The 25,861-nt window shown below is 40.9% G+C and overlaps 1 protein-coding gene across 1 annotated transcript; it reads left to right on the top strand.

The window, feature by feature from the left end:
• The first annotated feature begins 141 nt into the window (after nt 1–141).
• On the top strand, nt 142–24,872 carry LOC133552807 (ras-related protein Rap-2c-like). Its single transcript, XM_061900304.1, has 3 exons — nt 142–1,043; nt 19,887–20,172; nt 24,589–24,872. The coding sequence occupies exons 1-2, from the start codon at nt 771–773 to the stop codon at nt 20,163–20,165; spliced, it is 552 nt and encodes a 183-aa protein (XP_061756288.1). The 5' UTR covers nt 142–770; the 3' UTR covers nt 20,166–20,172; nt 24,589–24,872.
• The last annotated feature ends 989 nt before the right edge of the window (nt 24,873–25,861 follow it).

The following is a 25,861-nucleotide window of genomic DNA, read 5'->3' on the forward strand; positions in this document are numbered from 1 at the left end:
ATGCACTTATTTTAAGTGGACAGAGTATGATTATATAATATTTTCAATTAGATTATGGAAAAAATTAGTGTGAGATTTTGTTTTGTTATTAAACGTGCGAGGTGAAATATAATAATACTGTGCTTTTATTGTGGAAAAACAACCAACCGGAAGCTAGCCGTTGGCTCCAGGGAATTCGGTTAGGACGCCAAATGGGTGTTTTTCTCGCCATAAAGTCTTCTCCGTGTCTTGTAACATTTCTTAACCGGCGTCACGCTTGTTTTCAGATGAACTATTGTTGGGTGTATTTACTGGCTACGCGGTGGTACCCCCGGCCGGAAACAGAAGCGGGCCCGGCCGGAAGTGGAAGTAGGCCCGGCCGGACACAAGGAAGACGGGCAAGGCTGCGCTCGGCGACACCGGCGTGTGTTTATACGGCAATTAGTCCACTGCATGTCGGCTAAATCCACTGCGTTCCACGGCTCGTGTAAGAAAAAGACATATTTTCCTAACTGTGTCCCGCTGCTTCGTGAAGTTTTAGCATGGCGCTTAGCAACAGACGAGCTAGCTAACAGCGGATATCAACTTTTTTTCCTAGCCGAGTTTTAACCTCTGAAAAAAAATATGAGCGCCGGAGCCGATATTGTCAACGAATACATTTCCTTTTAAGACACCTCATTTGCTGCCATTTTAAGAAACAAAAGGGAGGAGGAAAAAAAGCGGTTAAATGTTCGGGGAGCGACTCTAGCGCGGTAGCAGTGTAGCGAAGCCTTTAGCCGCTGAAGTTAGCCATGAAGGAGTACAAAGTGGTGGTGCTGGGCAGCGGCGGCGTGGGCAAGTCCGCGCTCACCGTGCAGTTTGTCACCGGCACCTTCATCGAGAAGTACGACCCCACCATCGAGGACTTCTACCGGAAGGAGATCGAGGTGGACTCGTCGCCCTCCGTGCTGGAGATCCTGGACACGGCGGGCACGGAGCAGTTCGCCTCCATGAGGGACCTTTACATCAAAAACGGCCAGGGCTTCATCCTGGTCTACAGCCTGGTCAACCAGCAGTCTTTCCAGGTAAGCAACACCCTGTCTGGGCTGCTTTTCAAAGTGGGAGTCTCGCTTCTTAAAGACATCACAGCCCAGGCCTGCCATCATCGTTAAAGGCCTACTGAAAGGAGATTTTCTTATTTAAACGGGGATAGCAGGTCCATTCTGTGTGTCGTACTTGATCATTTCGCGATATTGCCGTATTTTTGCTGAAAGGATTTAGTAGAGAACATCCACGATAAAGTTCGCAACTTTCGGCGCTAAGAGAAATGCCCTGCCTCTACCAGAAGTCGCAGACGATGACGTCACCCGTGTGATGGCTCCTCACTTCTTCACATTGTTTTTAATGGGAGCTTCCAAGAAAAAGTGCTTTTCGGACCAAGAAAACGACAATTTCCCCATTAATTTGAGCATGAATGAAGGATTCGTGTTTGAGGATATTGATAGCAACTGACTAGAAAACCCCCCCCCCAAAAAACACAATCGCATTGCGACGAATTCCGATGATTTTAGACACATTTACTAGGATAATTGTGGTAAATCCCTTATCTTTCTATTGTGTTTCTAGTGTTTTAGTGAGTTTAACAGTACCTGATAGTCGGAGGTGTGCGTCCACGGGTGTGTTGACGCGCAGTGTCTCAGGGAAGTCGACGGCAGCTTTATGGGCGGCACAAGCTCAGCTGATCTCCGGTAAGAAGCGACTTTTTACCACAATTTTCTCACTGAAACCTGCTGGTTGACAAGTGGTCGGGATCCATGTTCGCTGTGATCCATAGTAAAGTTTCACCTCCGTGAATTTTAAACAAGGAATCACCCACCGTGTGTTTGTGTGGCTAAAGGCTAAAGCTTCCCAACTCCGTCTTTCTACTTTGACTTCTCCAATATTAATTGAAAAAATTGCAAAAGATTCAGCAACACAGATCTCCAAAATACTGTCTAATTATGCCGTTGAAGCAGAAGACTTTCAGCTGTGTGTGTGTGCAGCGCTCATATTTCCTAACAGCCCGTGATGTCAAGCGTCTTTAAAGGCCTACTGAAATGAGATTTTGTTATTTAAACGGGGAAAGCAGGTCCATTCTGTGTGTCGTACTTGATCATTTCGCGATATTGCCGTATTTTTGCTGAAAGGATTTAGTAGAGAACATCCACGATAAAGTTCGCAACTTTCGGCGCTAAGAGAAATGCCCTGCCTCTACCGGAAGTCGCAGACGATGACGTCACCCGTGTGATGGCTCCTCACTTCTTCACATTGTTTTTAATGGGAGCTTCCAAGAAAAAGTGCTTTTCAGACCAGGAAAACTACAATTTACCCATTAATTTGAGCAAGAATGAAAGATTCGTGTTTGAGGATATTGATAGCGACTGACTAGAAAAAAAAACCAAAAAACACAATTGCATTGGGACGAATTCCGATGATTTTAGACACATTTACTAGGATAATTGTGGGAAATCCCTTATCTTTCTATTGTGTTTCTAGTGTTTTAGTGAGTTTAACAGTACCTGATAGTCGGAGGTGTGCGTCCACGGGTGTGTTGACGCGCAGTGTCTCAGGGAAGTCGACGGCAGCTTTATGGGCGGCACAAGCTCAGCTGATCTCCGGTAAGAAGCGACTTTTTACCACAATTTTCTCACTGAAACCTGCTGGTTGACAAGTAGTCAGGATCCATGTTCCCTTTGATCCATAGGAAAGTTTCACCTCCGTGAATTTTAAACAAGGAATCACCCACCGTGTGTTTGTGTGGCTAAAGGCTAAAGCTTCCCAACTCCGTCTTTCTACTTTGACTTCTCCATTATTAATTTAACAAATTGCAAAAGATTCAGCAACACAGATCTCCAAAATACTGTCTAATTATGCCGTCGAAGCAGAAGACTTTCAGCTGTGTGTGTGTACAGCACTCATATTTCCTAACAGCGCGTGACGTCAAGCGTCTTTAAAGGCCTACTGAAATGAGATTTTGTTATTTAAACTGGGATAGCAGGTCCATTCTATGTGTCATACTTGATCATTTCGCGATATTGCCATATTTTTGCTGAAAGGATTTAGTAGAGAACATCCACGATAAAGTTTGCAACTTTCGGTGCTAACAGAAAAGCCCTGTCTCTACCGGAAGTCGCAGACGATGACATCACCCGTGTGATGGCTCCTCACATCTTCACATTGTTTTTAATGGGAGCCTCCGACAAAAGGTGCTGTTCGGACCGAGAAAACGACAATTTTCCCATTAATTTAAGCAAGAAGGAAATATTTGTGTTTGAGGATATTGATAGCGACGGACTAGTAAAAAAACAAAAAAAAAACACAATTGCATTCGGACAGATTCCGATGTTTTTAGACACATTTACTAGGATAATTCTGGAAAATCCCTTATCTTTCTATTGTGTTACTAGTGTTTTAGTGAGTTTAACAGTACCTGATAGTCGGAGGTGTGCGTCCACGGGTGTGTTGACGCGCAGTGTCTCAGGGAAGTCGACGGCAGCTTTATGGGCGGCACAAGCTCAGCTGATCTCCGGTAAGAAGCGACTTTTTACCACAATTTTCTCACTGAAACCTGCTGGTTGACAAGTAGTCAGGATCCATGTTCGCTTTGATCCATAGGAAAGTTTCACCTCCGTGAATTTTAAACAAGGAATCACCCACCGTGTGTTTGTGTGGCTAAAGGCTAAAGCTTCCCAACTCCGTCTTTCTACTTTGACTTCTCCATTATTAATTTAACAAATTGCAAAAGATTCAGCAACACAGATCTCCAAAATACTGTCTAATTATGCCGTCGAAGCAGAAGACTTTCAGCTGTGTGTGTGTACAGCACTCATATTTCCTAACAGCGCGTGACGTCAAGCGTCTTTAAAGGCCTACTGAAATGAGATTTTGTTATTTAAACTGGGATAGCAGGTCCATTCTATGTGTCATACTTGATCATTTCGCGATATTGCCATATTTTTGCTGAAAGGATTTAGTAGAGAACATCCACGATAAAGTTTGCAACTTTCGGTGCTAACAGAAAAGCCCTGTCTCTACCGGAAGTCGCAGACGATGACATCACCCGTGTGATGGCTCCTCACATCTTCACATTGTTTTTAATGGGAGCCTCCGACAAAAGGTGCTGTTCGGACCGAGAAAACGACAATTTTCCCATTAATTTAAGCAAGAAGGAAATATTTGTGTTTGAGGATATTGATAGCGACGGACTAGTAAAAAAACAAAAAAAAAACACAATTGCATTCGGACAGATTCCGATGTTTTTAGACACATTTACTAGGATAATTCTGGAAAATCCCTTATCTTTCTATTGTGTTACTAGTGTTTTAGTGAGTTTAACAGTACCTGATAGTCGGAGGTGTGTGTCCACGGGTGTGTTGACGCGCAGTGTCTCAGGGAAGTCGACGGCAGCTTTATGGGCGGCACAAGCTCAGCTGATCTCCGTTAAGAAGCGACTTTTTACCACAATTTTCTCACCGAAACCTGCTGGTTTTCATTCGATCGGGATCAATGTTCTCTGTATTCCATAGCAAAGTTTCACCTCTGTGAATTTTAAACAAGGAATCACCGTGTGTTTGTGTGGCTAAAGGCTAAAGCTTCCCAACTCCATCTTTCTACTTTGACTTCTCCAATATTAATTGAACAAATTTAAAAAGATTCAGCAACACAGATCTCCAAAATACTGTGTAATTATGCCGTTTAAGCAGACAACTTGTAGCTGTGTGTGTGCGCAGTGCTTATATTTCCTAACAGCCCGTGACATCAAGCGTACACGTAATCATTACGCGACGTTTTCAAGAAAAAACTCCCGGGAAATTTAAAATTGCAATTTAGTAAACTGAAAAGGCCGTATTGGCATGTGTTGCAATGTTAATATTTCATCATTGATATATAAACTAGCAGACTGCGTGGTGGGTAGTAGTGGGTTTCAGTAGGCCTTTAAAGGCCTACTGAAATGAGATTTTCTTATTCAAACGGGGATAGCAGGTCCATTCTATGTGTCATACTTGATCATTTCGCGATATTGCCATATTTCTGCTGAAAGGATTTAGTAGAGGCCCTGCGATGAGGTGGCGACTTGTCCAGGGTTTACCCTGCCTTCCGCCCGATTGTAGCTGAGATAGGCGCCAGCGCCCCCCGCGACCCCGAAAAGGAATAAGCGGTAGAAAATGGGTGGATGGATGGATTTAGTAGAGAACATCCACGATAAAGTTCGCAACTTTTGGTCGCTAATAAAAAAGCCTTGCCTGTACTGGAAGTAGCAGACTATGTGCGCGTGACGTCACAGGTTGTAGAGCTCCTCACATCTGAACATTGTTTACAATCATGGCCACCAGCAGCTACAGTGATTAGGACCGAGAAAGCGCCAATTTCCCCATTAATTTGAGCGAGGATGAAAGATTCGTGGATGAGGAAAGTTGGAGTGAAGCACAAAAAAAAGGCAGTGGCAGTGGGACCGTTCTCCATCCATCCATTTTCTACCACTTATTCCTTTGGAGTCGCCGGGGGCGCTGGTGCCTATCTCAGCTACAATCGGGCGGAAGGCAGCGTACACCCTGGACAAGTTTCCACCTCATCGCAGGGCCAAAACAGATAGAAAGACAACATTCACACTCACATTCACACACTAGGGACCATTTAGTGTTGCCAATTAACCTATCCCCAGGTGCATGTCTTTGGAGGTGGGAGGAAGCCGGAGTGCCTGGAGGGAACCCACGCAGTCACGGAGAGGACATGCAAACTCCACACAGAAAGATCCTGTCTACTCAGACCTTCGTATTGTGAGGCAGACGCACTAACCCCTCTTCCACCGTGAAGCCCCAGTGGGACTGTTTCAGATGTAATTAGACACATTTACTAGGATAATTCTAGAAGATCCCTTATCTGCTTATTGTTTTAATAGTGTTTTAGTGAGATTGTAAAGTCATACCTGAAAGTGAATGCCAGTGTCTCTGAGAGAAGCCGAGGAGCCAAGATCACAGCTGCCTTTTTGAGCTGCAGTAGGAGGTCCCATAATCCACTGAAGTTTCCGGTAATAGCCGACTTAATATCACAATTTTCCCATCCAAAAACTTGCTGGTTGACGTAGAGAAACATGTTCGGTTGACCGCTCTGTGTTAAAGCTTCACATTAAAGAAACACCAGCTGTGTTTCGGTTGCTTAAGGCAGCTGCAATTCTCCGCTTTCCACCAACAGCATTCTTCTTTATAGTCTCCATTATTAATTGAACAAATTGCAAAAGATTCTGCAACACAGATGTCCAAATTACTGTGTAATTATGCAATGAAAATAGACTAATTTTAGCCGTGCGTGGTGCTGGGCTATTATGTCCCCTCCAACCAATAACGTCACAAACACGCGTCATCATTGCGTGACGTTTTCAACAAGAATCTCCGCGGGAAATTTAAAATTGTAATTTAGTAAACTAAACCGGCCTTATTGGCATGTGTTGCAATGTTAATATTTCATCATTGATATATAAACTATCAGACTACGTGGTGGGTAGTAGTGGGTTTCAGTAGGCCTTTATACTTGATCATTTTGCGATATTGCCATATTTTTGCTGAAAGGATTTAGTAGAGAACATCGACGATAAAGTTTGCATTTACTTCCGGGGTCATGATTAATACAGACGTTTTTTTAACGCTATATTATAAAAACATAACGCTATATTATAAAAATACAGACGTTTTGTTAACGCTATATTATAAAAAAAATTTAAAAAAACAATTTACAAACACAAGCCATGGGATGACTCATTTACATCTGGGGTCACGTTTCCTCTTATGTCATCCCATAGCTTGTGTTTGTAAACATTTTTTGAAATTTTTTAATAATATAGCGTTAACAAAACGTCTGTATTTTTATAATATAGCGTTATATTTTCATAATATAGCGTTAACAAAACGTCTGTATTAATCATGACCCCGGAAGTAATTGGGGGGGGGGTTGTAGGGAGAAGAAATTTGGCGTGACAGCTCCTCACATCTGAACATTGTTTACAATCATGACCACCAGCAGCTAGAGCGATTCGGACCGAGAAAGCGAGATTTTCCCCATTAATTTGAGCGGGGATAAAAGATTTGTGGATGAGGAAAGTGAGAGTGAAGGACTATAAGGACAAAAAAAAGGGGAGGGTACTGGGAGCGATTCAGATACTATTAGACATAGGGCTGGGCGATATATCGATATAAACCATATATCGCAGGTTTGTCTCTGTGCGATATAGAAAATGACTATCGTAATATTCGATTATATGTTCTCCCACACTTTCTTTTAGCTGCGTGCATTACATTACTGGCCTGTCTCACTCCTTCTTGTGTCGCCTTCTCACTGAAACGTTAAATAAGCCCGCCTTCTTACGTACGTCAGATACTGTCGCTCATGTAGCGTCACACGCTCTCGCCGAGAGCTAGCGTTAGAATGGCTAATGTTAGCTGAGGCAGGTCGAGTTGCTTTTAGCTGCGTGAATTACATTACAGGCTCTTCTCACTCCTCGTCTCTCATTCTCACAGAGACGTAAAACAAGCCCGCCTTTTTATATAAGTCACATACTCTCACGAGTCTAGCGTCATAGCTCTCGCCAAGAGCCAACGTTAGCATGGCTTACGTTAGCTGAGGCATGTCGAGCGGAGCGGAGCTTGTGACAATACAAGATAGAGATGGTGTGAAAGTGATCACAAATGGAGGAAGAACAATAAATGCCCAAAACAAAGAGCAGGGGATCCATCATCTGGCGGTGGTTTGGCTTCAAGTAGGAAGATATTCAGCAGACAACAGCAATATGCAAAGTATGCAGCAGAAGTGTTACTACGAAAAGGTAGAAACACTATTAATGTGTTCTTTCATTTAAAAAGTCAACCGCGAGAGAATGAAGAGTATTTAATAAATACACTTTTGGTCAATTGACTTAGTTGTGATGTCCCTCTCTGCATTGAAAGTTTAAAATGTGCATATATTAATGCAGTATGAAGAAGAATGTTTGAATGTAGACACATAGAACCATCATATTACTGTGATTATATGCATCAAGTGTTCATTCAAGGCTAAGGCAAAATATCGTAATATGTATCGTATATCGCAATATGGCATAAAAATATTGCGATATTAAAAAAGCCAATATCGCCCAGCCCTAATTAGATACATTTACTAGGATAATTCTGGAAAATCCCTTATCTGCTTATTATGTTACGAGTGTTTTAGTTAGATTATATGGTCATACCTGGAAGTCGGAGGGGTGTGGTGGCCGCCAGTGTCTCTGAGGGAATCCATGGAGGAGCCAACATGGAGCCAAAAAAGTCGCAGCTGCCTCTTTGACAGCCGCAGAAGAAACGACACAAGCTCCGCTCATGTTTACGGTAAGAGCCGACTTATTACCACAATTTTCTCACCTAAACCTGCCGGTTGACATGTGGTAGAGAAAAATGTTCGCTTGACTGCTCTGTTCCATATTAAAGCTTCACAACAAACAAAGAAACACCGTCTCAGTTTGTGTTGCTAAAGGCAGCTGCAGTACACCGCTTCCCACCAACATCTTTCTTCTTTGTAGTCTCCATTATTAATTGACCAAATTGCAAAAGATTCAGCAACACAGAAGTCCAGAATACTGTGTAATTATGCGATAAAAACAGACAACTTTTAGCCGTGATCAAGTGCTGGGGGAACATGTCGCTACCACCGGTGGCGTCACGCGCATGCGTCATCATACGCATCATCCCGCGGCGTTTTCAACAGGATACCTCGCGGGAAATTTAAAATTGCAATTTAGTAAACTAAACCTGCCGTATTGGCATGTGTTGCAATGTTAAGATTTCATCATTGATATATAAACCCACTACTACCGACCACACAGTCTGATAGTTTATATATCAATGATGAAACATCAACATTGCAACACATGCCAATACGGCCTTTTTAGTTAACTAAATTGCAATTTTAAATTTCGCGTGGAAGTAACATGCTAAAACATCGCGGTATGATGACACGTGCGTGTGACGTCACGCATTGTAGAGGACATTTTTTTTCTAGCACTGTTCACAGCTATAAGTCGTCTCTTTTCATCGCATAATTCCACAGTATTATGGGCATCTGTGTTGCTGAATCTTTTGCAATTTGTTCAATGAATAATGGAGACGTCAAAGAAGAAAGCTGTAGGTGGGAAGCAGTGTATTGCAGCTGCCTTTAGCAACACAAACACAGCCGGTGTTTTATTGTTTACAGTCCCGAAAGATGACGGTGAAGCTTTACTATGGAACAGAGCGATCAAGCGAACACGGTTGGATTGGACCACACACACAAAGTACAGTGTATTATGCAACGATCATTTCGAAAGTTCGTGTTTCAAAGAGGGACCCTTGCGAAGGGCAGAGATGGGCATCGCCACCACCCGTCGACTGGTGCTGAACAAAGGTGCGGGGCCGACCTTTAAGTTGTACAGGTACGACCATGTAATCTCACTAAAACAGTAGTAACACAATAAGCAGATAAGGGATTTTCCAGAATTATCCTACTTTTCCAGGGTGTACCCCGCCTTCCGCCCGATTGTAGCTGAGATAGGCACCAGCGCCCCCCGCAACCCCAAAGGGAATAAGCGGTAGGAAATGGATGGATGGATGGATCCTAGTAAATGTGTTTAATAACATCTGAATCGCTCCCACTGTTTAGTCTTTTTTTTTTTTTCTTCTAGTCCTTCACTCTTACTTTCCTCATCCACAAATCTTTAATCCTCCCTCAAATTAATGGTGAAATCGTCGCTTTCTCGGTCTGAATCGCTCTCGCTGCTGGTGGCCATGATTGTTAACAATGTTCAGATGTGAAGAGCTCCACAACTCGTGACGTCACGCGCACATCGTCTGCTACTTCCGGTGCAGGAAAGGCTTTTTTATTAGCGACCAAAAGTTGCGAACTTTATCGTCGATGTTCTCTACTAAATTCTTTCAGCATAAATATGGCAATATCGCAAAATGATCAAGTATGACACATAGAATGGACCTGCTATCCCCGATTAAATAAGAAAATCTCATTTCAGTAGGTCTTTAAATGTAACTTTAACTTATCTGAACAATATCCAGTGTTGTGCTATTTCAAAGAACTGGAATCCAGTGTGCTGTGGGGCCATATAGTTGTCAATCACACCTGAGACATACATTAATCACATCTTTATTAGACACGTAAACAACTTGACAAAGAACATTTTACATCAATCGAACTCGGGATCTAAATATCTGGTCAGGACGCTCTTTACTATATTGTCTTCACCTTCATTGTCCATTCCTTTTTGGTGACTTTATATACTCTGGACCTAGACGTTGAGTCGGCGACATACATGGCGGACATTAACTGATACCGTCTGCTTTGCCAGTCCAAAAGCATTCGCCGTTTTCTGTAGTCTTCCCTTGATGGCCAGGTAATACAACGCACATGCAACCTTTTTTTATCACATCCACGGGAGCCCGCATTCTTGTTGTCTCTCCTTGAATAAATGGACAAAGTTTTTTGGTAAGTAGAATCACAGCTGACCTGGAAATATTGGAAAGTTATTTTGGCATCTGAGAAGTGTTGTATCCCAAATAGCTGCAATGCCTTTCTCCCAAGGCAGGGGTCGGCAACCTAAAATCTTGAAAGAGCCGTATTGGACCAAAAATAATAAAACAAATCCGTCTGGAGCCACAAAAAAATAAAAGCCATATTACATACAGATAGTGTGTCATGAGATATAAATTGAATTAAAAGGACTTAAATGGAACCAATTGAGCTCAAATATAGCTACAAATGAAGCATAATGATGCAATAAGTACATATAGCTAACCTAAATAGCATGTTAGCATGCTATTTAGCTTGCAGTGACCAAATACGTCTGATTAGCACACTCCACTAAAGTCAATAACATCAACAAAACTCACCTTTGTGCATTCGTGCACAGCATTAAAAGTTTGGTGGACAAAATGAGACGGAAAAAGAAGTGGCATAAAACACGTCTTAAAAAGTCGGACAAAGTTATACATGTAAACAAACTAGGGTGAGTTCAAGGACCGCCAAAATTAGTAGGACAAAACAGCGCTCGCCAAATACTGAATCAGTGAAGCATTTTTAATATAAACCAGGGGTCGGGAACCTTTTTGGCTGAGAGAGCCATGAAAGCCAAAGATTTTAAAATGTATTTCCGGGAGAGCCATATAATATTTTTAACACCGAATACAACTAAATGCATGCATTTTTAATTGATAACATTTTTAGAGTACAATAAGTCTCCTATTATTTTTAATAACATTTTTATTCTGAAGCTAACCAATAATAAATAAAATACTTCTTACCAATAATGTGACTTCTTGAACAGGTGCGGTAGGAAATGGATGGATGGATTAAAATGCATGAGAATGTTTTATATTTTAAAGGTTATGTTTAACACTGTTTTTACCAGCAAAATTATTCCTTACTTATTGTGTTAAGCAATGTCAGCTAAGATTTATCTGAGAGCCAGGTGCAGTCATCAAAAGAGCCACATCTGATATAAACAGTGTGCTTTATAACAATTAGGGAGGTTTGTGTCATGTTTGTCCTCCTACAGAAACCATATTAAAACAAAAAAATATGTTTTTTTCCTCTCATCTTTTTCCATTTTTCATATATTTTTGAAAAAGCTCCAGAGAGCCACTAGGGCGGCGCTAAAGAGCCCATGCGGCTCTAGAGCCGCGGGTTAACTATCCCCGTCCTGAGGTTTTCATGTGTGATTTCCACAAGCGTCCGTACATGTAGAAGAAGGAGAAACACGGGCATGTCTGGATGACTCGCCTACATATTTTAGTGGTTAGCTCCGAGTTACGAAACCGCTTTATTATGAAACTGACTGTGGCGTGTTCTTTCTGACGTCACTTCCTGTGTAGGCGTGGTCTTTCTGGTGTCTCTTCCTCTCCGAACTCCCTTTGTAAGTGATCAATGAGAAAGCTGACAGCCGGAGATTCAAGAAATACACGACCTACATACCCGTGTAAAAAAAATTCCGAGGAGGGGGACCTTAAACGCTGGTTTAGTGTGGCTGAAAGGGGGCTTAGGTTAAATAAGTATTCCTTTAAGGCAGGGGTGTCAAACTCAAATACAGAGTGGGCCAAAATTTAAAAGTGAACAAAGCCGCGGGCCAAGGTTAAACAAAATTAACCTTTTAATAGGGACCCAAACAAGTTTTGCATTGAATATTAAACAAGCAAGGCTTATATAACTTTATAGTCACATGCAAAATCAAGTTTCAAATTATAATAATAATGATTAAAAAATATCAATGGCATATTAAATAAAATTTCAATAAAAATTGGGAAGGGCGGGGTTTGGTGGTAGCGGGGATGTATATTGTAGCATCCCGGAAGAGTTAGTGCTGCAAAGTATTCTGGGTATTTCTTCTGTTGTGTTTATGTTGTGCTACGGTGCGGATGTTCTCCCGAAATGTGTTTGTCATTCCTGTTTGGTGTGGCTTCACAGTGTGGCGCATATTTGTAAAAATGTTAAAGTTGTTTATACGGCCACCCTCAGTGTGACCCTTATGGCTGTTGATCAAGTATGCCTTGCATTCACTTGTGTGTGTTAAAGCCGCATGTATTATGTGACTGCGCCGGCACGTTGTTTGCATGGCGGAAAAGCGGACGTGACGACATGCTGTAGAGGACGCTAAAGGCAATGCCTTCAAGGCACGCCCCCAATATTGTTGTTCGGGTGGAAATCGGGAGAAATTCGGAAGAACGGTTGCCCAGGGAGATTTTCGGGAGGGGCACTGAACTTTAGGAGTCTCCCGGGAAAATCGTGAGGGTTGGCAAGTATGAGTATCAGTGGTGAATGCAGTGTTACAGAGGCATCGCCGCTGTATAATACCGGCGGGCCAGCTCTAATCTTAATTTGATATCGCCTCAAGGGCCAAATGAAATTACACGGCGGGCCAGACTTTGACACCCATGCTTTAAGGGGTCAAACGACTTAGTGTAGAAATGGCCTTAGGCCCCGTTTAGGGTAAAGGCCACCTAACCTTATCCTTGTTCACACACACACACAAAGGTCATTAAAAATCCCCTCACCCTCCGTCCACCGGCGCAATGCTACCTAATACGACTCCGCGGAAAATACGCACATCATAGTCACCTCCAGTGTTGCTTTTTGTGCAACTTTTTAAATGTAACTTATCTGAACAATATCCAGTGTTGTGCTATTTCAATGAACTGGAATCCAGTGTGCTGTGGGGCCCTGTTGTAGTCAATCACACCTGAGACATTGTTAATGAATCAAATCTTTAATAAAGAACATTTGACAACTATGGGGGGGATCTAGATATCTGATCAGTACACTCCTCACTCTTTACCTTCATTTTCCATTTGTTTTGGTGACTTTATATACTCTGGACCTAGACGTTGAGTCGGCGACATACATGGCGGACAATAACTGATACAGTATGCTTTGGCAGTCCAAAAGCATTCGCCGTTTTCCATAGTCTTCCCTCGACGGCCAGGTAATATAAAGCACATGCTACCTTCTTTATCACATCCACAGGAGCCCGCATTCTCGTTGACTCTCCTACGACAAATGGACAAAGGTTTTTGCTAAGTAGAATCACATCTGACCCGGCCGGATATTGTAAAGTTCTCTTCCCTGACACAAGGCTGAAGCTTAGAGGTGACAGAGCTTTCGCTGCTGCTGCTCCAAAGCTCTGGGTGTTAGACAAGCCTCCTCTCTTCCTGTTTTTAAATCTCTCTTAAAAACATACTTTTATTCCTTGGCTTTTAACACTAAGTGATATCCATCCTGCAATGGCGCCCTAGCTGTGAACCTGTTTTTATGTTTTATTTATTTATTTTTTATCATGTTCTGTTTGTGTTGTGTTGTTTGCTCGGTCCTCGTATTATCTTTTAACCTGCCCATTGTACAGCACTTTGGCTACCCCTGTGGTACATTTTAAATGTACTTTATAAATAAAGTTGATTTGATTTGATTTGATCTTGCCGTCTGAGAAGTAGTGTATCCCAAATAGCTGCAATGGCTTTCTCTTAAAGTATTCATATGTGATTTCCACAAGTGTCTGTACACGTTGAAGACGGAGAAACACAGGCATGTTTGGATGACTCCCCTCCATATTTCCAGTGTTTACCTCCAAGTTACGAAACCGCTTTATAAACTTTCATGCGGAGAGAGAAATCACACACTAAGTGTATTTATTAAGCAGTGACACAAACATTCATGTCATTTCCAAAACAGAAAGTGCAAGCTTGTCAGAGGGACATTTTAAAACAAGCTATGGGTGCACTTTTGTGCATGATGTCACTAAGATGACATATCAAAACAACACTAAATTAAAGTGTACTTTTTGTACAGAACGCCGCTACAATAGTTTAAAACAAATAAAGTGCACTTTTGTGCATGATGTCACACAAGATATTTCAATAAGTGTAAAAAAAAATGAGCTGCATAATAGGAAATCATATAGTGTATGTCCTTCACTATGTGGTAGGTTCCTGCGGACGTTATCTCCTTCTGTTGTTGACTATTTGTTTCATACGGTGTTGATGTGGAAATGGTTGCTTGGGCATTTTGTTGGCGTGGCACCGAACGGAGATGTTGATATGCGGAGTTTGAAGCACTTCTTATTCTTATTCTTTTCAAATGATGCTACACATTAGTAGAGCTGCTACTTTTTGTAGCAACGCTTTTGCCGCATTCTTGACATTGCGGTTGTCTGTTCAACATCTTCCCGCTTGAAGCCAAACCACCGGCAGACGATGGACCCAGCGCTGTTTTTCTTGGGAATTAATTCTTATTCCTTTATTTGTTACCAGATAAGCACCTTCTTTCTCTCGTATTACCGCTAGCACCACAGATAACGTTACCATGCTGCTACCTCTCTGCTCGGCGAGGGCGTATGACGTTGCACGCGCGACAGTATTTGACATATGTAAGATGGTGCGCTTGTTTTATGTCTCCATGAGAAGGAGAGACAAGAAAGAGTAAGAAGAGCCTGTAGTGTAATGCCCACAGCTAAAAGCAATTGCGTGAGAACGTATACTCCAATATCACCATATAGTCATTTTCCGTATCGCACAGAGACAAACCAGCGACATATCCAGTATAGTCCATATATCACCCAGCCCTAATTGCAACCAAATCTTTTCAGGTTAAATGAGCCGTGGTTTGACCTGCTACTGCTCTCATTTTAATAAACCACTGCGTTAGCAGAGAAGTCACACCAAATGCAAAAGCCACAACGCTATAACATAAAGCTTGCTAAACATCTTGTAAAGTTTGCTGTTTTTATCAAATGTTTACTTTTTCTACTATCAATAAAATAGATTGCCTTTTAAAACATTATTGGATCGATACTCTGGTTGTACGGTATACCGGTATTAGTATAGTACCGTAATACTAATGAATCATATTCAGTACTATATCGCCTCTAAAACGCACCGGTCCCCCAGACCCCCGTCGTCGTCAAGTCGTAATGTTGTTGGTTTTACGAGCAGAGGAGCATGTTGGGCAGCGCACACACACACAGTACTTACAAGCAGACACAGTGTGTAGACAGAAAAGGGAGAATGGACGCACCTTAGTGTAAAAAGTAAAGATAAAGGTGAAGTTATAACAATGAAACACCCACAGGAAGAGCTGCTTTAAAACATGGCTAACTAAAGTCCATCCACAGTCGGCAGTGTTTTAGCTACTTCCAAATCACTAATCCTCGTTTTCATGGCGACAAAGTAAGTTTGTTACGATTAGCATTATCACTGGAGGACGAGGAAATTGCTAAACATGCCTCACTATACACCGTAGCTCACTAGCGTCACCGCTAATAGCGCCGTTCCTGAATGTAAACAGACGCCATTGGTGGATCTACACCTAACATCCATTGTAATGATACCAAGTACAAGAGCGTATCTAGTCGATACTATGATACAAAATCTTCCTTCGTTTAAAAAAAAAAAAATCATATCATGTTTATAAAGTCAGTAAATACTTCCCTGGACACATGTGGACTTTGAATATGACCAATGTGAAGTGAATTATATTTATATAGCGCTTTTCTCTAATGACTCAAAGCGTTTTACATAGTGAAACCCAAAATCTAAGTTAGATTTAAAGCAGTGTGGAGCTGGTGGGTAAAGTGTCTTGCCCAAGGACACGACGGCAGTGACTTGGATGGCAAGAGCGGGAATCGAACCTGGAACCCTCAAGTTGCTGGCACAGCCACTCTACCAACCGAGCTATAACGCCCAAATGTATGATCCTGTAACCACTTGGTATCGGATCGATACCTACAATTGTGGTATCATCCAAAACTAATGTAAAAAATCAAAGAAGTGATTATTACATTTTAACAGAAGTGTAGATAAAACATGCGAAAACAGAATATAAGCATATATTAACAGTAAATGAACAAGTGGATTAGTAATCAATTTGTACAGTTTGTCCCTATAATCTGTACAAAATAATAGGTGTATAAATGACACAATATGTTACTGCATACGTCAGCAGACTAATTAGGAGTCTTTGTTTGTTTACTTACTACTAAAAGACAAGTTGTCTAGTATGTTCAACATTTTATTTAGGGACTAAATTACAATAATAAACGTATGTTTCATGTACTCCAAAATTTTTGTTCAAATAAAGACAATAATGACATTTTCTGTGGAACCCTTTTTTTAGAAAAGTATCAAGGTATTGAGATACATTTTGGTACCGGTAACTGTACCAAAATATTGTTACCGGGACAACGATACCTATCTTCCGGAAGGCATAGTTACAAAGCACAGATCTATGTAGTTTAATCTACAATGTCTTAGATTTCTACAGACAATATGTCCATTCATGCAAGATATAAAAGAGTGGAGGCACTATTCTTTCTCTCCTATAATCTGGAGCAGTGCTTCTTAACCTTGTTGGAGGTACCGAACCCCACCAGTTTCATATGCGCATTCACCGAACCCTTCTTTAGTGAAAAATACAATTTAAATGTTTTTTTCAAATTCAAGACAGAGTTACTGTATTTTTCGGACTATAAGTCGAGGTTTTTTTTCATAGTTTGGCCGTAGGTGCGACTTATACTCCGGAGCGATTTATAGTCCGAAAAATACGCTATATGATTTTGGTAAGACTTTAATATGGGGAACATATTCTAGGTAACAAAGACTTAATTTAGAGTTTTTGGGACACCAGGGGAACATATTTTAAGTAGGGCTGCAACTAACCACTAATTTGATAATCGATTAATTTGTCGATTATTACTTCGATTAATAATCGGATAAAAGAGACAAACTACAATTTTATCCTTTCCGGTATTTTATTGAAAAACAGCATACTGGCACCATACTTGTTTTGATTATTGTTTCTCAGCTATTTGTAAATTTTGGAGTTTATAAGTAAAGGTTTGTTTAAAAAAAAAAATATATATATATTTTTTTTTTTTTTGAATAAATAAAAAAAAGTAGCCCATGCGCATAGCATAGATCCAACGAATCGATGACTAAATTAATCGCCAACTATTTTTATAAACGATTTTATCGTTTTATCGTCGGTTGCATCCCTAATTCTAAGTAACAAAGACTTAATTTAGAGTTATTTGGTTAGGGTTAGAGGGTTAGGGCCAGGGTTAGAGAGTTAGGGTTATAATAAGGCCATGCCGAATAAGGCATTAATACGTACTTAATATTGACTAATTAAGAGCCAATATGTTGCTAATTTGCACGTTAATAAGCAACAAATTAATGAATATGTTCCACATACTAAAGTGTTACCATGTTCTTTTACTGGTGCACAAAATGAACCGTGCATGAACATCACCTTGTTTAAAGAACAAACCCAACACAGTGCATAAACTCACAACAAATTACTTCTGCTGTTGCCTAGGGGTGTAACGGTACACAAAAATTTCGGTTCGGTACGTACCTCGGTTTAGAGGTCACAGTTCGGTTCATTTTCGGTACTGTAAGAAAACAACCAAATATAAATTTTTGGGTTATTTATTTACCAAATTTGTAAACAATGGCTTTATCCTTTTAACATTGGGAACACTATAATAATTCTGCCCACGTTAATCAACATTAAACTGCCTCAAGTTGTTGCTTTGATTAAATAAAACGACAAAACCTTTCTTCTACATATAAAAAGTGCAACATTAAACAGTTTCAAGTCAACTCATCATGCTTAATTTATTGCAGCATTTGGGAAGCCTGTAGTTGACTTTTATTATGTAAATGTTTTATTTTTGTCAACATGCGATAGCAGGCACCCTGCCATTCACAACTAGGCTGCTACATTACTAATGATGCATGTAACTGTAGCTGAAAAATAGTACAATAGCAATAGGAGAGACTATTCATCCCTGAAATCTATGGAGTTCATGTTAGTTCATGTGAAATAACAGACAGACAGGGCTTTGCTGCCCCTAACACACGCACGCACGCACACAGCAAAATGAGCTAACGTAACGCTAAAAGCTAATTAGCCTTCACATCACCTCAAGCCAGAACTGTGAGCGAGCTAAACTGCAGTATAAGTTTCTAGAATGTTAACGGGCTCATAGTGATGTTTGTAATAGTTGTGACTGGAAAGTGTTTTTTTATAATTTGGGGAGTGTATGATGTCCGCTGCTAAACACGTCTGATCGACAATGAAGCATTTACAACATGCGTTCTGAATACGCACACTGATTGGCTGTTACATCGCTCTGAATACGCACTGCTGATTGGCTTTGTATGTAACCAATCAGATGGTTGTGTGGGCGGGACAATCAATCAATCAATCAATGTTCATTTATATAGCCCTAAATCACAAGTGTCTCAAAGGGCTGCACAAACCACTACGACATCCTCGGAATAACCCACATAAGGGCAAGGAGAACTCACACCCAGTAGGACGTCCGTGACAATGATGACTATGAGAACCTTGGAGAGGACCACATATGTGGGCAACCCCCCCCCCCCCAGAGTTCGGTTCAATGTGTTGTGGCATTTGTGGATGTCACCAATGCGGCAGTTTGAGGAAACACTCGGTTGCTTTTCCAAACACGTCTTTAATGAACCGCCAAGATGATAATGCTGAACAGGAAGTGCTTGAAGTTTACTGGCTTTGTAAAAAGACTGAGACAAAGTCTCAGTTCATGGTGTTTTGGAAAAGGTACCAATTTTTTCCTCAGTTTTCCACAAACTTGAAATGTTTTGCCAAGAGGATTATTTGTCATGAGTACATTCTCAGAATATGCGTGTTTTATTTTTGGCACAAATAAAACAATTTTAAAAGTTGTCTTTATTTTTAAGTTATCATCCCAGGATTTTACCAGTACGCTCCATGTGGGAATAAGTTTTCCTCCATGGGATAAAATAGAGTTATTTGATATAAAACGATGGACGTGTTTTGAAAGGCTTTATAGGCTCCATTGTAAGAGGACTTTTGCTCGCAGTTATTTACAAGTTAGAATGCATAAACAAAGAAAAACTGCTGGGTGCTCCTTGCTCAGACAGGCAGAAAGCAGAGCAGCTTGTTAAGACTTTAGGATATAAACTTGTTCGATACACCCTCGTACCGAACCGAAACCCCCGTACCGAAACGGTTCAATACAAATACATGTACCGTTACACCCCTACTGTTGCCGTATCTGTAATACGCCGGTAGGGACAATTTTTTATTTACGCGATGAGTCGGGTGTGTTTTGACCTCCGCCGAACCCCTGAGCCCTACTCACTGAACCCAGGTTAAGAACCATTGATCTGGAGCTATTTTCCCAAGCTCAGGGAGAGGGTGGTTCCGCCATACAGTTTGTATTTTAAAAACTGTCATTAATGACAGTTATCATTGTTCTATGCACTATTTTCATCTATTTAAAATAACAAATGATACTGACTGGTACAAAATGTTTGAATGTCTCTCATCAGGATATCAGACCCATGCGAGACCAAATAGTGCGAGTGAAGCGTTTTGAGAAGGTCCCGCTGATCCTGGTGGGCAACAAAGTGGACCTGGAGTCGGAGCGCGAGGTCGCCGGCTCGGACGGTCGGGCCCTGGCTCAGGAGTGGGGCTGCCCTTTCATCGAAACCTCTGCCAAGAGCAAGACCATGGTGGACGAGCTGTTCGCCGAGATCGTGCGTCAGATGAACTATTCCACGCTGCCGGAGAAGCAGGAGCCCTGCTGCAGGGCCTGCGTGGTCCAGTGAAGAGGAGGTACGGGGGTCCATTTGTTCCTTTTCACCTCAGGCCAGGACCCATACCCTTTTGCTGTGACTATGCCTCACAAGTTAAGGGGAAATGTGGCACATTGATGTGTGTGTGTGTGTGTGTGTGTGTGAGTGTGTGTGAGCGCTATCGATTTAGGTAAGAGTGTGAGGGATGCGTGTGGGCGGCGCGGCGCAGTGCAAAAGCATGATGTGCTAATATCTTAGACACAGAAAGAACGCCGCAGTTAGACAAGGCAGACCGTACAAACGAAAAACGCGACATCCTGAAAAAGAAATTGTTTCAAAACAGGAAGTGAGATTGTCATTGTCAGAGAGGTCGCCCTGTGTCGCAGAAACCAACACAACCACACTTTTAAAGCCTGCCTGCGTTGTTGATGTTTTTACACAACACTGTAAGTCACCTACAGTGGGGCAAAAAAGTATTTAGTCAGCCACCGATTGTGCAAGTTCTCCCACTTAAAATGATGACAGAGGTCTGTAATTTTCGTCATAGGTACACTTCAACTGTGAGAGACAGAATGTCAAGAAAAAATCCAGGAATTCACATTATAGGAATTTTAAAGAATTTATTTGTAAATTATGGTGGAAAATAAGTATTTGGTCTACCATTCAAAGCTCTCACTGATGGAAGGAGGTTTTGGCTCAAAATCTCACGATACATGGCCCCATTCATTCTTTCCTTAACACGGATCAATCGTCCTGTCCCCTTAGCAGAAAAACAGCCCCAAAGCATGATGTCTCCACCACCATGCTTCACAGTAGGTATGGTGTTCTTGGGATGCAACTCAGTAGTCTTCTTCCTCCAAACACGACGAGTTGAGTTTATACCAAAAAGTTCTATTTTGGTTTCATCTGACCACATGACATTCTCCCAATCCTCTGCTGTATCATCCATGTATCCATCACTGCACCTAGAAATTCTGTCCATAAAAGTTCTGAACAGAATGGGTGACAAAGGGATATATAATATTAACTATGAACAATGAAACAGTGAATATTAACAAATATATGAACATATTTTACTTCTCAGACCAGCTCCTCAATACACATCTTTTACAATCAAGCAAAACACAAATGTAACAATCAGCATAATGTGAATGCAAAGTTTAATAAACACCTACAATATGACTTATTATTGCTTTTATGCAGAACTTTGTCATAAAAATTTGCTTCTGCGTCTGTTCCGGACACATGCGTCTGGGGTTGAAAACAAACCCCGCCCACTCTGCTTTGTTCCTGGTCTGAGCTGCTGTGACCTAGATTAGCGTAATAACTTTTATAACACTCAAAAGTGCAGATTTCACCCATTTGAAATACTTTCTATAGTTCAAGACTTACTCTGATTTAAAGGCCTACTGAAACCCACTACTACCCACCACGCAGTCTGATAGTTTATACATCAATGATGAAATGTTAACATTGCAACACATGTCAATACGGCCTTTTTAGTTTACTAAATTACAATTTTAAATTTCCCGCGGAGTTTCTTGTTGAAAACGTCGCGGAATGATGACGCGTGTTTGTGACGTCCCGGGTTGGAGGAGACATATTAGCCCAGCACCACTTACGGCTAAAAGTAATCTCATTTCATCGCATAATTACACAGTAAGTTGGACATCTGTGTTGCTAAATCTTTTGCAATTTGTTCAATGAATAATGGAGACCTCAAAGAAGAAAGCTGTAGGTGGGAAGCGGTGTATTGTGGCTGCCTTTAGCAACGCAAACACAGCCGGTGTTTCCTTATTTACATTCCCGAAGGTGAAGCTTTACTATGGAAATGAGCGGTCAAGCGAACATGGTTCCCGACCGCATGTCAACCGGCAGGTTTCGGTGAGAAAATTGTGGTAATAAGTCGGCTCTTACCGTAGACATGAGCGGAGCTTGCGTCCTCCTGCAGCTGCGTGGCTTCCCTCAGAGACGCTGGCGGTCACCACACCCCTCCGACTTTCAGGTACCATATAATCTCACTAAAACACTAGTAACACAATAAGCAGATAAGGGATTTTCCAGAAATGTTCTAGTAAATGTGTCTAATAACATCTGAATCGCTCTCAATGCCCTGGCCTATTTTTTTCTTTTTTTAAATTTATATATTTATTTTAATTTTTTTTCTAGTCTTTCGCTCTCACTTTCCTCATCCACAAATCTTTCATTCTCGCTCAAATTAATGAGAAAATTGTCGCTTTCTCAGTCCGAATCGCTCTCGTTGCTGGTGGCCATGATTGTAAACAATGTGAGGAGCTCCACAACCCGTGACGTCACGCGCACATCGTCTGCTACTTCCGGTACAGGCAAGGCTTTTTTTTTATTAGCGACCAAAAGCTGCAAACTTCATCGTCGATGTTCTCTACTAAATCCTTTCGGCAAAAATATGGCAATATCACGAAATGATCAAGTATGACACATAGAATGGACCTGCTATCCCCTTTTAAATAAGAACATCTAATTTCAGTAGGCCTTTAAAAACAGCACTGCTAATCATAATGGCAAATACACTTTTCATGTTAAAGGTCTAAAAAAACGATGTAGAACGTCCAACAAGCCGGATTGAAAATGTTAATGGGCCGCATGTATTTGGTCCAGGTGTGGTATAGGTTCTAGCACAAATCATGCATGCTCACAATGTAGTGGAGTCAGGGCGTGTTGGTCATGTGACACATCAGAGACTTAATAACACTTCATACTACAACACAAACACTATAAGCCAGGGGTGTCCAAACTTTTTCCACTGAGGGCTGCACGCTGAAAAATTAAAGTAAGCGGGCGCCATTTTGATATTTTTTTTATATTAATAAACATTGATTGATTGATTTTAAAAACTAATATAATATATGTATAAAAAATATACATTTAGACCTCCACTCAGTCTCCATAGGATTTTTTGTCAAAAAAATATAAAAAATGTGTCATTATTCAGTATTATTATTTGTATTATTTTTCAAGTTTTAAATCTCTAGATCAACATTAGGTCATTCTGTCAATACAACATTTTTAAAGATTTAAGTTGTATGCTCTTTTTGTCAAAGAAAACCCAGTTTTTTATGGGAAAAACGCAAAATAAGCAATATTTTCACCCAATAACATTTTTAAGTGGAATATTTGACATTATATAATAATTGGAGCCTTAAAAATGTCAATAACTCATAACACCATTGATTTTAATTCATTATTATTTTTTGAGCAATGACATTAAAAAACAAATCACACCAAAATGATTGGGGTTGATTGTGAGAAAGAGACACAAGAAGGAGTGCCGATCCAGGTTTTTGCACTTCCGATCTGATACCGATATTGTTTTTGCACTTCCAATCCGATACCGATACTGGCCTATCCGAGCATGTATTAAAGTTTAAAGTTATTTAGCCTACTTAGTTGTCAGATTCATGTTGAAAAGGGTTTTAGTCCTCTTGATAACAACTAGCCAGCTGAATTAGGTGAGTTTGAATAATACACAATGGTTGGTATTCAAGAATAAACACAAAATAGAAAAATTATACATGACAAACAGAAATAGAATCATCAAACAGTAAAAAAGTGAACAGTATAAAGTGCAAATAATGCTGTAAACATGATTAAAAAAAGAAAAAAACACAAACAACCTGAGTGGGATAAAATGTCTAACTCAGCATCAATACTTGCTCTTGAACAAGTTTAAACTTAAAAAAATAAAAAACTATTGACACACTCCTTTCAATTGTTTGCCCCAGTCTGGAGGGGCAAACAATTGAAGATTCTTTCTAACAAAGACGAGCACTTCAAGATGCTCCGGTATCAGCCTGCTCCTGTGTTCATCAATGATGAGTGAGGCTGTGCTAAAAAGCCTCTGACTCTCAAGAGTCATTCAAATGTCTTACAACTTTACCACCACGCTTGACTTTATTCTGGCATGTTTTGCACTCCACCTCTTCATCTTTTTTGTTTTGTAGGGTAAAATAATCCCACACAGCTGAAATTTTTACCGTAACTTTTAATTAACACGGCCGTCTTAACTGTTAGAACACTAACCTGTGGATGTGTTGAAGGTGTGCTGGAAAATGCGGAATGGAGCGTAGGGAGCAGCAGAACAGTGGAATGTATTATTTAAATTGGTGGCTAGAAAACACGGACCGGATTTTTTTTTTTAAACTGGATCTGGATTGGCCTTTTTCATGTCTTGCCGATACGCATTTTTTGGCAGATGTCGGTGGCATCGGATCGGGCCAACCTTAGCCTGTAGTGTAATGCCCGCAGCTAAAAAACAACTGTGTGAGAACGTATCGTCGAATATTACGATATAGTCATTTTCTATATCGCACAGAGACAAACCCGCGATATATCGCGTATATCGATATATCGCCCTGCCCTACTGAAAATGCATATGTGTGTACTAACGTGCTGTTGTGTGTTTGTGTCCACTTTGCAGACACCGTCTGTTTGTCTTGGATCACCAAAGGCAAATTTTGAATGGAGCGAGGGCCACCGGACTTTGCGAGCCAACCCGCCGCGCCCCGAGTAACATTTCTGTCTTAACACAGAGCATCTGGCAGCCAAGACGTCAGTCCTATTTTTGATAACCTAACTGTTTTAAAGATGTTTTTGCTGCAACTTTCAAAGCATTTTTGTGGCGTGAAGTGACGGGATGACAGACTCGGGCAGCCATCTCGGATTTTTATTCTTATGTTTTCTCCCCCCCCCCCCCCCCCCCCCCCCCCGCCGCCTTCCTTTTAGTCAGAAACGGCACTCAAGCGTAATAAACAGGTGTTGGCGAGGTCGCAGCTTCTTTTTTAAAGCTGCTTTAATCTCTCTTCTAAACTTTATTACTTGTATTACGTCACCGTTTTGGACTTTTGAACAAGTATTTGATGGTATGGAAACATTTAATTTGAAGCATGCCTACTTTTAAGTTGCTGATAAACTGCTGTTGAGTTACACTGCAAGTGTACTCCTCATTCTATTTTTACAAGTTGGTCTAGACTTACACTATGTGCTGAAAATGCAGCTTTTGCTTCAGGGATGTTTGACTGTGGAAGAAAGTCTTATTTCGCAGGACATCTTTAAAGCTACAAAGTTGCCTGCTCACAATTAGTGAGAAGGGGGAGTACGTGAGTGAGGTGCACAGCGCGTGGGTCGCATCCTCCTCTTTCAATGTCCATTTTTGAGGAGGGGGAATCACGGGGGACCACCAAAGAAAGTGCAGAGTTTGTTGGATGACGTGACACGTGTTGCTTTACAGATGCAAAGAGTAGCAGAAGTGGTTATGCTATGGCACAGTTAAGCAGATTTAACATTGCTTTCATTTTTTTTATTAGTAACATATTTATTGCAAGCTAATGGTGTGAGTAGCCAGTTATAAACATTTAATTTTATACTAGTTTACTGCTTTTGTGACTTCAGAAAACATGGTATTTGTCTTGTTTTTTTTTTTATTAAGCTGAGAATTTAACAGAGCCTTAAAATAATTTCTGGTGCATCTTGGTGTCCGGTTTGTTTTTTTCTCAACAAAAGCTACCAACTGTAAATAAAACTTGACTTTTACGACATGACCGGTCCACTGCATCGGTCACCTAGGGAGGGTCCCCTCCACTTATATAAGACCTTTAAAGTCATTTTGATAGTAGGCTAATATAGACATTTAATCATGTGTTGCCTTCATTATAACACTTATATAAGACTTTTACAGTCATTTTGATAGTAGG

Source organism: Nerophis ophidion, linkage group LG05 (genome assembly GCF_033978795.1).
Source record: "Nerophis ophidion isolate RoL-2023_Sa linkage group LG05, RoL_Noph_v1.0, whole genome shotgun sequence".
NCBI lineage: Eukaryota > Metazoa > Chordata > Actinopteri > Syngnathiformes > Syngnathidae > Nerophis > Nerophis ophidion.